Consider the following 15,653-nt stretch of genomic DNA (forward strand, 5'->3'; position numbering starts at 1 on the left):
AGAAAGAAAACTCATTAAAAAAAAGAAATTGCTGATTTCCAGAAACAGATGAGGTGGCTGTATAGGAGAGTGAAGAGCCTTTGCACTTTCTATTCTGTCCACATCTAGGTCCAGACCTTTTCATTTTGTCAATGAGCTCTGATTCAGTTTCCTCATTCATCTTACCGACAGGATGGAAAAACACTCTTACGAAGTTTGTTGGAGTGATACCTTTTGATAGAGAATTGAGTCCATGTATCCCATACATGTACCTTTTGTGCTCGCTAGTGCAGTTACAGGTGCAAACCAAGGAGATATAAAAGGCCAGTTTCTGGTTCAATACAGTGTCCAGTAGCACAGCTGAGAAACACATAAAATGCGTGAAAAAAATTTGTAGAAAGCCAGAAATGCTATAGTTGCACCAAATTAAAACCTACCCCCAAAACTGGCTTTTGACTGCTCTTATCCTAGAAGCTTCAAGGGTTTAGTTTCCAACATCAGCAAAAGCAGTTTTGAATAGAGTGAGCAGGTGACTGACTCTTGCCACTTCAGTCTGAGTGACCTGTGAAAACATGTGTTTCCCTGCCCCTGGAACAGCATGAACCATGATCATTACATTCTTTTACAAAGGGGAAGCTCAAAGCCCATGTAACTTTAGAAAGAGAGTTCCTGACCTGAAATTGGGTGTTTCTCCCTTAGCATCTAACATCAATTTTGCCTTGGTGGCTTCTGGGGGAAAAAGAAAAAAAAAAAAAAAAAGAAAAAAGAAAAAGAAAAAAAAACCCCAACCAAATAAAAAAAAGAATTGTTAAAGTTTAGGACCCACCGCTCCGGGTCTTGGCTTGAAACCTCTTGGTGATCCACAAGCCTTTTGGAAGTCCTCTGTCCAGACTACCTTGGTTGCATTTCCTTTCCTTGGGTTCTGGACTGTGGCCTGGGGTTGCTCTGTATGGGGAACACCACATGGGAAGATTGGTCCCCTCACTCCATCCTGTGTTCTAAGCAGGGATGTCCAGGTCTGCTGATGAATAACTGCTTAAAAGCTTTTAATAGCTACCAGATATCTCCTTAGCGAATAGGTGAGGAGAGATCAATATTGATTGCAGTGGGGCTTCCAGCTTAGACATGAGTTCCATCAAGAGACTTTCTTCTTTTTCCTCCCAGGTTGTTTCACAGGCCACAATCTTAGCACATCACATTCCCTCCTTTAATTGCCCTTCCCCTTGCTCCCTCTCTGCAGCAGCTATGACTCCAAGCCTGCTTTAGCAAACACTCCCATACATTTTAGGGACAACCTCAGGTGGGATCTAAGGTTTTGTTAGGCTGACGAAATTGTGCAAATAAGGGATCTTAGTTATGACTATACTTCATTCCTGTCTAAGTCAAAACATCTATAAACTTTAATTCCTCTAAAATAGGTCCATGTCCTTATTTGCAGGGGTCCTGTACTGTACCTCTGGTCCGGGCCTGCAGAATTGTCACCTCAGAAGCAAAGCTGAGCAATGCCCGCGCAATGCCTGAACGATGCTGGCTTTAGCAGAACATGTCCCCAGGCTGAAACCTCCCTGCTCCATCCCAACACTTTTACTGTAGTCAGGGTAACAGAAAACATATAAGCATGAACAAATGTGTGACTGATCCCAGTATACCCACTTCAAGTCTATTCACTTTAGGTCCTGTGAAAGCCTGCTTTGCAAATTTTCAAGCACAGAGGCCTGTGGGAGAAATCAGCCTGAGGTCAAACCCAGCAGTCCAGTGCAGAGATCCCAGGTTTTGCTCGATTTCCCTGGGAATCAGCCGGGTTAGCATTGCTGTTGGCAACAACGTCTGGCATAGCACAAAGGCCACAGAAGTCAAAACATCAAGGAATATTTAGCTTTTAGATCTGACTTACCGAACCACCTGCTCACCTCCATGTTCCAAGTAAGAGTGGCTGAAGTTCTCCTGGATGTGGAGGTTAGCCCCGCAACTATATCAGCCCCAGCAAAATAAATTAAATTGCCTTATAGAGCATGTTCAGTGCCAGCAAGATTTTTGAAAAGGGAAGGGGATCTACATAGAGCAACTAGGAGAAAGGAAAAGCCTAAAGTTGTTCCCCTCCCTTTCATCACATGGCAGTGAGAGAGAGGGAAGTGTTAGCAAGGTTTCCTGTAGCAAAACTAATGCTGCAGCAGAAGAGGATAGGAGGAGGAGTGTGCAGGAATATGGGAAGGGGGGAGGCTGAGAAAAGGGTTAGCCAATTGTAAGTCAGTGTCTGACCAGCTGCGGGATGCTGTAAGTTATTTACCTATGGGCTGGACTTCCAACTTCTCATCTACTAGTTGCTCAGGGCTCATCAGCTCACTTTGAGGGACATTAGGTATGCTTTCCCTCTGACTGACTGGACTGACCATCTCTTGATCTTTTTCATTCTGCATCTGTGCATATATATTAAGGCCAGGAATCTTCCTAAAACATTAACAGAAACCATCATTGTGGGGTACTCTGGCAGATGATGTAGTATAAGCTTCTACAAACCAAGAAAAAAATCACTGCGAAAAAGAAAACCCAGCAAAACAAAACCCAAACACCTCAGTGCAAGGCAGAAATGGGAAGAAGGAAATGGCTCAGGGAGCATCATACCTTTTGAACTTGTAGATTACAAACACAGCTAGTCCCACAAAAACAACAGAGAGAAGCATCAGCATAGCTGAACCACTGTGACTGGGCGTGAGGTCCACCAGGGGAGCTGCAAGAGAGGGGGAGAAGGTTAGAGCTGCCCCCAGCCTGGAGTGAAAGTTGCTCCCTCCAGAAACATCATTCATTCTCTTCTTATTGCACTTGTAGCAGGCCTCATCCGTCCACACACCTTTAGGGCTTCTCTCCCTTTCTAATCCACCTGGGAAGAAACCTGGGTTCAGACCACTTGTGGTGCTCAACCTACCCCTTGATGTGAAGTCCCACAGCTTTCTACTTAGAGGCCTCTCTTCTCTGTCCTGTTGGAGGACTGCCTGAAACATACTCTCTCACATTGCAGATAATTATGTAAGGTAGTTGTAAATGAAGTCACTTGGGTGACTGGCATTTTCTGGACAATACTGGAGCTACTCACAGGCTAACTTGTCACGTTGACTTTCTATTTTGCTTAGAGCTAGTTTGGGTAGCTCCCAATGTGTAGTGAATAATGAGAAACTGGCTCCTCAATTTTACTGAAGCAATGATGTTCACCAAATGTATTGTTGTCTGCTCAGTCCCGTTCCTTCCCGAAGAGAAGTGCCTCAGCATCCATGCCTGATCATGGCAAGCTGTCCTCACACCTTTGGCATTTTCAGTTTCTTCCTTTACCCCTCTCCTACTCTTCTGAACATGTTCTACTCTCTTTCCCCTGGTGCCCTGCTCTCTCTCCCACAAGTCTTCCATGTAAGAGAGTACACAGGTTCAAGAAAAAAAAAGACACCAAACCCAACCCTAATCAAACAAAAAGTCTCTCTGTGCTTCTCCTCAGAGTTTTGCTCACCACCTTTTCATAGTCCCTTGCCAAATAAGGCCACACAAAACAGCTAGAAGCGTGGCTTTCCCAGAAATACAAGGTAAATTGTATTAAACAGGGAGTTTCTTTCACGCATACACACACACAAACAGAAAGGCAACTAGCATCCAAAAAGGGACACACATAGGTCCAGTAGGCTCAGTTGTTCATGCAGACACTAATAAAACATACTGTAGTCAGACATGCAGCTGTAGCTGTGCCATTACACAGAGCTAACCACGCAGCCAGATATATCCTTACTGACCACCTCTATCTGGCATTACACACAGAATAAGGTGTAGGTAGTGCCTTCCTCTGCAAGGCAGTGAAAATTAACTTGAACTGCTGCCATACATATCCTCTTCCCCTCATCCTTCTTCACATGCACTGAACAGATCCATCCTAAACCAGAGCCAGAAGACAGAAGAAATCACGCACACGCAAGCAAGTACTTACTCAGGCAGACACATCACATGCACACACATTTTCAGCTGCCACAACCAGCCTGATAAAGCCAAAATTTACAAAGAGAAGTGGCAAAACTTCTCCTTCCCACATCACGTAGGCTATCCTCAGGAAGGTGAGGCACCAGGATGAAATGATCCATTATTATGAATTCCTTACACATCTCCACTCTGTCCCCTTTGCGTCTGTACTTTGTGGGTCTCTGCAGTTCTGTGGGATGACAAAGCAGCTTTCCAACTGATTCCGGCTCAGCATCAGTCAATGTTCTTGTTATAATGCTGTACTGAGAGTCTGGCAATAAACAGCTATTTAATTGCTTTGTGAGGAATTTTGGCATATTTTACTCTGCCTTAGAGCTGAGGTTGTTGCCTGTTAAGTTGGGGACATTTTATTTTTTCTTTCATGAGAAGAAGGAATGAACATGATGACTGGATTGCAATCTGTTGTCCGTCATTGCCATAAATTAATCCTCCCTCCAGTGTCACCTGAACAAAGAAGATGAAGGTGTGCAATGTGCTTAGCCCAACGCCTGTCATTCTTCTGTGCCGCAGGGAATGCACATGCTCACATGAAATACACACACACACAGAAGCACATTTCTACAGGTTCTGCTTGAATATCCACACCAAGCTAGTTTAGATACCTGCACTTTTGTTCCCTGCAGCTCCTCTGCTGCAGAAATTTCTGCTGTGCATGACCAGGCACACACATAGGAAGGCACATACATGTGCCCTGAGGCATGGAAACATAAATGTAGGCATATGTATGCATATGTGTGCACTTGCACAAACACGTGTTGAGCTTTGTGGTTCAGTCAGCTATAGCCCATAGCTGCCCAGAGTCCAGCACAGAGTCATAGTAAAAAGGCTGGGAAAGAAGGGATACCAGAGACCAGAGCAGCACCTCTGGGCCATGTTCATCCCCCTGGATTGTGTCTTCTAGGGACTGCTTCTGGTGCTGGCTTGTGTTCCAGGTTTCCCTGCTTTATTTTATTTAATTTTTTTAATAAAAGCTTGGATTTCAAAAAGACAATTCTTATTCTTCCTTGACAACCAAAACAATAGTTTCCAGAAGCAAAAGTAAATCTCTCTTTTGGCACTTTGTCAAATTCTAAAATATTTCCAAGTTTTGATGTCATGAAATTGGACTGTCTATTTATTTGGGAACTGACTCATGACCTCTGCAGCATGATAAGGAGCCATATTCCCTCAAAGACCTCACAGTGGCTGCTCTCTTGGCTTTTTAATATCTAGTTTGGCAGTCCAGGCTCATTTTGTGTTCTTACTGAATCATATTTCTGTAAGAGACAAAACCCTATAGTGTTCCTGTATGATATTGTGAAGCCAGTTACAGCAATCACTCACATCTCCCAGTGACTTCAAAGAGAAGTACAAAAAAAGCCTACCTTGCAGGACAAATGAGTGTTCCTATCTATTAAGTACAAAAAGTACTCATTCCTGGTGTGTGCATAAATACAAATAAAAATGCACATTTTTGGCGAGTACAAAGATCACGTATTGACACAGCATGTCTGAGCCGAGCACCCTCTGCTTCAGCCTGAGCTGGCAAGAAACAGGCCAGAACGTGCCCGGAGGCCATATCGCTATTTAGCATGGCAGTATGCCACACTGATAGACCCTGCCTTTTGGTTCATGCAGGGCAGCAGACAAGATTTAGAATCCCAGAAAAGTGCTACAGTACCTCCACTATCTGGCTTCGGGAGTGGAGTTACCCAGCTTTTAGCCAGCTGTGAGCATGGATGCAGTAGTTGGGGACCCTGTGCACTCCCTCAGGCAGAGATGCCCAGAATTCCTCTCCAAGAACCTGCAGAAGGCTCCTACATACAGCACAAAGCTTGGATTCAAGTTCATCTTGTATTAAAGGCAGGGCTGGAGAAGTGATTTTAAGTGCAATCTGTTTCCGCTACATAAAATCAGGAATGTTCCTTCGGTAGCAAGAGGTAAAAATGAGCCTTTCCCAGGAATATCTAATGTGATACTAACTCTAATTTATTGGAAAAGTTCTAGAGGATATTAAGGGCCAGAGAACTCCTTTCTAAACGTTCATTTGGGATTTGATCTTGACTTTAATGAAAATTGACCAAAATGGAAAACAGCCGTGTGTACTGGCAGAGTAAGTGCACACAAAAAAATTACAAAAATTATGAGCAATTGCAGGTAACTCCACGTTTAAAGCTCACACTAAGATGATTTCATATAGCCTTCTTTTCTGACATGGGCACTGAGCATTTTCTGCAAGTACATTGAGTATCACTGGTCATTGTTGAAAATTTAGGCCAAGGATTGCTTCCCTTACAACAACTATGATGTAAAATGTGTATTAAGTTAAGTCTTAAATGTAAAGTCATGCAATTCTTCTGTGTCATATGACTATTACTTTTTTTTTTTTTTTACAATCTACAGAAGAAAAAATAGTCAAACTGACTTCTCAAGGTGTTGTGTTTTTTTTTCTGTAGAGCTTAATCAGCTGTGGTGTATCTCTGCTTTTTTATGCTTTTGGTTCTAACACGTCTAAAAGTAAGCATCTGATCATCTGTTCTACAGCTAATGGAAAGCAGAAACATGCAGCAATATTCCCAGGGCAGATATTAGAAAGTTCTGCTTAGGAAAAATTAAATATTGCAAATACTAAGGTTTTCTTCTGGTGGGATTTAAATGTAGTTGCATTACACCCTTTCTTAACAGCTTCTTCCTCCTTCCCATTATGGACAGGGCACCACATGGACTCACACCAGCCTGGGCAGACCTGTTTGTACCATAAAATCTGGTTCAAGTGAACTCAGGCATTTTGTTTGCAAGCTAGCAAAAGAAGCTGACACCAACTGATCAGAATTATCAGCAGCTCCTGGAGAAAAGGAATTCCTAAGACTGCTGAGCACAGATTTGTCTGTCCGATCTCTTGTAATAGTTAAATAGGGCCCGTGCTGTCAAATGAGAGTTCAGCACACATAGACACATATAATTAAATATGGAGATAGTTTATTTTGAGATAGGATTAGTTAAAGTCCAAACTGCCTAATCTTGTGTGTGTGCATATGTAAATTGATTCTAGTCTTTCAGACTGCTGAACAACGCTTAGTTGCTTTGAATGTTTGTAGACTCTAGAATATCTGAATATATCAAACGCTAGCTGGTAAGCTTTGCACTATGTGATCCAGGCTGAATACTCCATGGTGCTGCTTAGCTGTTGAATATTTCAGAGGCAGCCAAGAAGTACACATCTCTCCTACTAGTTATAGTGCACTGACAACAACAACAGCAAGTTTTTGCACATAAGTAAAACAACGGATAAGCTGTAAAGGCAAATGCCTGATACAGCTGATAGCACACTACCACCATCAAGGAATATACTGCTCGCTGTGCTACAGAGCAACAGAGAAGGTGTACACAGAAAGAGGATACTGACCTGCTGTTAAATGGGCAGCATGGACAAGGATTTGAACCCCTGGCTTCAACTCAAAATGGACCAGGTTTTGGTTCAGTTTCTGGATCAGTGTTTCTGAAATCTGGAAAAAAGGAGAAAATAAGATATACATTTGTTTCCTGATCATTGGTTTAGATTGCCAACAGGTGAGGAGAAAATGGAGCTGCATGCAAAGCAAAGATTTTGCAGACACCAGAATTTCCGAGCACAGTTTCCTATCATCTTATAAAGAGAGGGTTTGTGGCAGCTGAACACTTCTATGTTCTGTACTATGTCCAGAGTGGTTTGTATATGGTTAGCAACAACTAATATCAATAAGTTGCCATCACATCTCTCTAGGAACGGTCCAGCAGCAAAAGGGAACTGAGTCCCAAAGGAACATTACACTCCCATGTGTAAGTGTCTGCAGGACCAGCCAGCAACAGCACATCAATGAACTCTGTTTACTATTCAAGCAAAGAGAAGCATTTCTATTGTTAACACTCATTTGCTCATAACAAATAACTTTTTGCTCATTAAGTGGCCAGCTATATGAACTTAGAGTATGTTCATAACATGTGATATGCGTGAATCAAAATTAAATTTAAGTCCTTACCCCAACTTGCACTGAAAAGTCCTAAAACCAAATTTCATTTCATCCAGCTCTGAGTTTCAAGCCAGCTGCTCCCTAATCCTTAAGTAGGTACCAGAACCAGCTTGAATCTGAAAGTGTTTACTGACTACAGAGTGTGGCTTAAACAAAACGCGTGTTCCATCTATTCTTATGGGTTACACACAGAGAGAACATGCTCTTATATTGTCTCTTTCATGGGAGAGACATTCCACAAAGCTTTTAGATGACTAGATTATCTTGCCATAACTTTGACGACAACAATAGAGCTCTAGCAGAAATAAAGCAGGCTATTCCTCCTTAAAGGGCACAACAGAAAAGATGAGCATTTGCTGAGATAAGATGCCATGAAATCTGTATTTGTACAGTGAAGAAGCCAAGCTTTGGTCCAATCTGTTGGTAAACATTTTTTTTTTTAAGTCAGTTTGTCAAAATATGCACAGAGCCACTTTCTCCATATCACTCTTCATTATATCCAAGAAGTTCCAGGCATGTTGCCATTAAAAGCAAAAAATCCAGATAGATTAATAAAAGAATGGAAGCCTATAGACATGGTGAAGATAGTTTGTTGTGTGTCTTTCGTAAGTTCATTTGTTAGACATTTCATGTATTTTACATTTTCTTACAGCAGTGAGCAACTTTCCAGTTGAACATAGCCACTGTTCTGCATGTTGGTTTATTAGGGAGAAGTGGTTGGAAAACTGCAAAGAAACACCCCCACCTCACAACCCTTAATATGCAGTTGCTAAGAACATTGTGTTTTTATAGTCATACCAAGATCAAGAGGAACCATATTCTAGTGCTCACCACTTAATTTAATTTGTTTTAAATAAATCCTTATCCCTTCTTGAAGATTAATGAAAAATTGTCAGAAAAAAAGAACATTCCAATAATTTTTACACCATCTTTTTCATGTTCTTCATTTTTGTCTGGTTGAGTTATTTCAGTAAATGCAACCCAGATATGATTAGATGTTCCTTGGCTATCATTCATCACAGTATGAGATTTATCTGCCTCTTATTTTTTTAACATTCTTAATGGTTCTTTCAATACTCTTGGCTTGTACACTTCATTTCTGGCTGCTGATCACTTGAATAGGTGCCTTTGATCCAATATCAATTTGGCAATAACTCTTACAGGCATTTTATTTATATTTTTAATATATCTCTTTAAAGTTTACAATTTTTTTATGGATGCCAGAACGAGCAGTAAATATATTTCTTCCAATAGCAAGAAAAAATACCACCTGCTTACAAAGAGCCATCTGCTGAGCTCAGAGCAGCAGGGATGGTGACACAAAGATGTGCAGTACATAAAGAAAGCCTGGGAAGCAAATTATATCCCTCTTTAAGAATTTGAGCATATTAATAACCAAGATTGACAACTATAAAGAGTGCTTCATCTCTAAAACTGGAACAACAGAGACAGATTGATATGCTGTAAACCAGGTACATTAATGTCTCGTGGAAATAGCAGGAAAAATATCATCCTGGCCACTTCTAGTCCCAAATATGACCTATCAACTCTCCTCCATACCCCTGCAGGAATTACCTTCCTTAGTGCCCTGAGATGCTGATGCTGCTGGGGCAGCTAAGCCTATGAAAAAAAGCAACCACAAGACAGTAAACTGAAGAAAAGAGCCAACCACATTGTGCCATTCCTCTTCAACCCATTATGAAAGCTGCACAAAATGGTCAGGGTAACAGCAGAGGTAAAAAACATACATGATGCCTTCTATACAAAAAGAGGCTTAATGTGATGCGTAACTCAGCATACAGTTAACAAGTGTTGCTATCTAGTATTGGAGAATGGTTTCACCATGGATTTGGGCAAGAAATGGAAGAAAAGGAGAACCTCAAGAAAGTCAGTATGAGAACAGACCAGAGACATGAAGGAACACTGAGATCTCACCTGGTCTGCCTGAGGACTCCTGCGGCACAGAGTGAAGTGGGCAAAACAACAGCACCAGCAGAGACATTACAGCTGAGAGGTGCCGTGGCAGCCCCCCAGCAGGCAAGTTGAGTGTGTGAGAGAAAGCTCAACCAATATTCTTGTCTAGCGAGCTGATGGAAAGGAATATTAGGAAGGGCAGAGGCAGTAGGAGTGAAGTAGTAAGAAAAAGGAAGAGAGAAACAGTCACAACTGAAGTTTATTATTACTGTATTGCATTGTTACCTGATCATGAATGAGGACCTCATTGTACCATATGCTGTACAAATGCAACTCAGAATAAAAAGATTTCTGCCTGAAACCATCAGTATCTCGGCAGAAGCTTGAAATAGCCATCATTGTTCCAGGACTATATGCAAAGTGTCAAAACAGGCAGCAACTGTTCATGTTGCTCAGATTATACAGCATATTTCCTTGGCTCAATTAATTATATGCTCTCCCACTGGCTTTTTGGGTGCAGTTTTTTTGCCTGGGTCTTTATGGAATCTGAACAAGTCAAAAAAATTAATAACAGCCTGAGAGCTTCAAAAGTGCCAGAAGTTCTTGTGAGAATCCGACATCTGCCTTCCTCAGGCAGCTCTGGAGATTCCTGACACATACTTCTGAGGGAAGAACAGATGCATTCAGACATGTTTTTAAAATGTTTGCTAGCTTGGTACAATATTTTCATTTCTCTCTACCTGGAAAGCCATACTCTCTTTGAAATAGAATTTTAGACAGTATAGCAAGGAGGAGACAAATGCGTTTCTATACTTCTAAAAATTATCTGAAATAGAAACCATACACAATGGTTTACAAACATCAGTATTTGAGGTTAACAAGCAGGTTACACACAGCTAAAGGGACAAATTCACATTGGGATTGAACACTGCTCTCCAAAGTTGGATCTGATGATGTTTCTGGTCCTCACATGGTCCCATATGGATCTATGAGCCACAGATCACTCAGGACACTCACTTTGATATTGGAGAAGCGGCTCTTCTGCTTTCCTTATTCTATGAAGTCTACTTCTAGCTCAGTGGATCACAGGTTATCAGACTTAAACCTAGGAGTAGTTCTGACTCGTATAATCTGCTTACAATATTAATAAAGTGTCTTTGAAGTAAATCTCCACACAAAGGCTGATCTCAGTCACTGAGGTAAGAAAAAGGTTTCAATGGGAAACATTTTGGGTCTTGTGCCTCCCTTTTATTTCTGTATTCAAAGTGGTACCATGGATGCCTTTTTTTTTTTTTAAAAGCAGATAAGGAAGCATCAAAATACTTTGGCCTGTTTCAGAAATAGCTATGCAACTCCAGCTGAACAGCTAGACCTTCATCTGGGGAACAGGTTGGCTTCAGGCCTGTCCCTGTTCCTCTCTTACTCCTGGAGATGTAACTAACTCAGCTGAAGACAAAACTTCTTAGAATAGCAACTTCCTAATTTATAGTCTTTAAGAGTCTCCCTTGTGAAAATAATTAGCTTTCAGAATTAGTTTTGGTCCTTAACTGAGCCTCATTGACTTTATCTGCTTCATTTGCAGAATTAAGCATGATGTGCAAAAATAATTCAGTAATAGAAACCATTCTTTATGTATCATTTTTCATCAAAGGACACATAATGAATAATAATAACAGACAATTTGTGAAGGAAAAAAAGAGATCCCATTTTAAAAATGGAACAAAACAAAAATTAATTTTGGCTTCTCTTAGCATTTTGTCAGAATTATAACTGTGAAAGAACCATGTGCACCAAGAAGCAGAATTATCACTCAGAAGGGCATTTTCCCATACCTTTATTGAATTTTGAAACCTCTGGTGTAAATTGGTTTAGACTAATGGAATGTGATTCAACTATGCCAGTATGTACTAGCTAAGAATCTAGATAATTTTATAGATACTGTGTAAGGATCTGAACTAATGAGTGTTACACTTCAAATCATTGAGTAAATCAATAAACAACTAAGAAAAGAATTATGCACATTGATTGGTAGGAAGCAACTTGAACCAGCATTACAAAAGTGAATCGGGAGTCAGGGCAAATGTGGATTATTGTGCCACTTCTGCTACATAACCTTGGTTACTTCACATGAAGCCTCTAAAGCTTGCTTGCCTTAGCACTGAAAAGAGAATAATCACTGACTTACATGGTCCAGCAGGAATTTCTTGAGATTTTTTAATGAAAGGTTCTAAATTCAAGCTGCCATTAGTATCCAGAGATACTGTGAGACCACAAGGCGGAGGGCATTCCTGTGGTTACTCTGGGACAAGAACTGACCAGCAGATATGAACCCAGAGAGAACCTGGACATAAAAGCCAGGGTCTGCTTTAGATGAACAAAGATGACCAGAAAGAGTCTTGAGAATCAAAGGCTACTCTGTACACTAAGCAAAAGATGAGAAGGCGAGAGGGCTGATAGTCACATGGCAGGAGTTAACTCAAAGATATTAAGACAAAATATAAAGACAGCCTCTTCTATAGCACACAAGCAGCTGATCAAGAAAAGCTGCTAAGGAAAAAGCCCTTGGTACAAGGTCTTCTGGTTCATATAATTCCATTCCCTGCCCACTTGCCTTTATTTTTTAAAAACTGGCCCAACCTTCCCTAAGCACCCAGTGGAAGACTTTGTCTGCGTACGAAGGTAAACATCTGCGTACAGATGTTAAAAAAATCTCTCCTGGAAAACACTAGACGATTTACCCCTCTTCCTGGAATTTAATTTCCAGTACTCATTGGCACCATTTTCTCTAAGATTTGAAGGTGTTCACTGTCATGATCTTGTTGCTAGAATATTTTGGTGATGGGCACTTCTGAAATACATCTGAGGAAAGAAAAGTAGTGAAAGTAAATATGTTAGAACACTAAAGCTTAGGACAGTGGGTGAAAAAAACCCAAACATAAAAAAAGACAGAAGTGCCGTCAGCTACAATGAAGCAGAAGTAAAACCAGATCTGCTTTAAGGAAAGAATCCTAAGACATATACATATACAGGCTTCCCAGCTGCCACTCTCCATAGTGTTAAATTCGCCAGAGGTATTTCATCTCCTCAGTTGATCGCTGCCTATTTGATACTCAGTCAGCCATGTCATTGCCCATCTCTCTGGCTGGATGCTGACAGCGGCCACAGCTGCAACACGTTGAGCACAGTTGGCTGCCAACCACCTGGTGTTGCCATTTGCCAAAGTCTCCATCACGCTTGCTATGTTGCTGATAGCTCTTTTCAGAGAAAAGATTAATGGCTTCAAATGTCATTAATTAGTTGGTCCTACATCTATTTTGCATTCTGCTTTTACAGTTATTTTGAATAGGCCAGGTAAAAGCATGAAAATGGAGAACTAAAGGGAACCACGTAAAAACACTGAAACCTTTACTTGATATGAAAACATCACTTTAGAATTTTCATGTATCTTCTGCTTACACCTCATTTGACTAACAGGAGACACATTTGCTATGTTTGACAAAAAGCCTCCACTAGCAAACAATGTAGAGAGAAGATAATTTGTGAAATGCATGAATAAAAAGATAACCCTTCAGAATCTTCCTATAGAGTAAAACCATATACTGAAATAAATTGAGTATCTGTGTATTTGTGTCACTGCCCTCTACTGAATTTTCAGTAGAATATCTTCCTACAGCGCATTCATTTTGAATTGGATTATTGCTAAAAATTACTCAAAAGTTACTTGAAATGCTACTAATTAGAGGTTTGCCCTTCACTGAAAAGAAAGATTTCCATGCTCCTGAGGCAGCAGATCTGAATTCTGTAATCATCACTTTCACCAAGCCCACCCATAAAGATGGTGTAACAACAAGCATGCCAGCCCAAGTTGCCAATGGCAATTGCGGGTGGCTGTTTTTGCAAAAATTAGGGATATTTTTGTGGTGTTGCAGTGACAACATGCAGATCAAACAGCAGTTTTACAAATGCCAATTATTTCTACATTTTTAAGCAGGTTGGTATTCTGTCCTCGGTTACTGTGAAAAGAAGCAGGGGAACTAAGTAACCCAATTAAAAAAAAAGCAAAGTCACAACATTCTGGTCATAAATATAAGATTTTTTGAATATGCAAAATATTTTAGGATTCTGCAGGATGAAAGGCCTTTTGAAGCTGTGAAGAATAAGTTTACACTGACTACAGAAAGTGGAGTGGATCAAGTAATCTTAGGTCCTCAAAAATTCTGTATTTATGTACTAGGTGGAATTGTCCCATGCTGCACATTGAGAAAACTTCCCCAGCCTCACACATAGTGGGTTTTTTTGGCTGTCAAGAGCAGTGAACATTTTTGAAAGGTACTTTAGTCTCCCATGGGAAATATCAGGAATGCAGAGTTCACATTTCTAAATGTAATCTACAAACAGATATGACAATAATTGGTACTCTGTGTACACAAAAAAAAAAAATAATTGGGGCACTTGAATGAGAGAGGTACATTGGCTCAAGGAGAAAATGACATCTACCATCTAACCACAGCCTCAAGAAGAGCATGAGACACAAATGCACCACCCTAATGGAAAACTGCATTGAAATGTATATTTGTCAAGTATGATGCAAAGCCTAGGACAACTTCCACAGTCCCACTCTTACTGTATCCAGAAATTCATGACTTACTGTGTTTAGACTCATAAAATATGAGTGGCACAGAGTAGTATTATAGACTTTGACAAATGGGAAACTAAGAGCTAGTTTTTCAAGGGACAGTTAGACATCTAGCTGCCTCTGAAGTCAATGGGAATTATATACCTAGAGACCACGGAGCTGCTGGACAGAGAGACCCAAAGGAATGCTTAAAAAGCCAAATGAGCATGTACCAGATAAAAACAGACCAACTTAATCTGCCTCAAGGGGAAACGGCACTAAAGTAAGCCTCCCATGGTCATTAGATATTTATCAGGTTTACGAGTAAACATGAAAATCCATGAAACCACACGTACCCTTCATTGTTAACCATAGCAGAATGGTCTAGCTCAAGTGATGAAATACAGCTTGGTTAAGCAAGTTGCCCAAAAGCCTCACAGGTGCTCTGTGATAGACATAGCCTGCAGCAACTTCAGGAGTTTCATGTGGGGAGATGTAGTTTGAATTCCCTGTGCAGTTACTGTTTCTATCACTTTTCCCTTCCTCCCACACCATCAGCTGTCCTTAGCCTTGCTTGTTCTAGCTAACAAAAGCTGGCATGCACCACCCGCATGATTTACATGTCTTCTCCCTTTCAAACCCAGGCTGGATGAGCAGAGCATCAGGACCACAGAGTGCCCCTTGCCTCTGTTGTGGTACCTGGCATGTGAATATGGTGAGATCAGGGCCGTATCACTACGTCCATGTCATATGACCTGCAAGGATGCATGCCGACTTTAGGAGGCTCTAATAGGAGGGAAAGGACGGGGCTATAGCACACTTTACACTCCTGGTGAATCTGTGCCTACAGTGTGCATGATGGGTTTTGTGCCCTTCTGTGGTGTTTCACTCAGTTTCACTAACTTTTGATTTTGAGCATGAGTTAGGTTTTCCCTCCCTTGGGTATTGAAACAAGGGCTTTTGCAGAATAAAAACATTGATTTCGGTAACTCCTCTCCATCTGATCTATTCTGACTGAAAGTTTTCCAGGGACTGAAACTATTTGTCATTGTGTCTCTGGACAGGTTCACCATGAGTCTCAGGTTTGGAGGGTAGCTTCCACATGTGATACGACACCATGAAAAAAGGAACCTATATAATTA

At 40.9% G+C, this 15,653-nt stretch overlaps 1 protein-coding gene across 1 annotated transcript in view; it reads right to left on the reverse strand.

Annotated features, from left to right (window-relative positions):
- The window catches only part of LOC309406999 (VPS10 domain-containing receptor SorCS1-like), a gene marked incomplete at its 3' end in the record, with an annotated part of 303,428 nt that overhangs the window by 613 nt on the left and 287,162 nt on the right, over positions 1-15,653 (reverse strand). The window contains exons 24-27 of the mRNA XM_082002391.1: positions 7,379-7,478; positions 2,602-2,707; positions 2,267-2,427; positions 806-924 (exon numbers count right to left, since the gene is read on the reverse strand). Of these exons, the coding sequence (XP_081858517.1) occupies positions 806-924; positions 2,267-2,427; positions 2,602-2,707; positions 7,379-7,478 (486 nt within the window). The remainder of the gene's footprint in view (positions 1-805; positions 925-2,266; positions 2,428-2,601; positions 2,708-7,378; positions 7,479-15,653) is intronic.

This window comes from Phaethon aethereus, assembly GCF_964289735.1.
Source record: "Phaethon aethereus genome assembly, chromosome: 7".
In the NCBI taxonomy this organism is placed as follows: Eukaryota; Metazoa; Chordata; class Aves; order Phaethontiformes; family Phaethontidae; genus Phaethon; species Phaethon aethereus.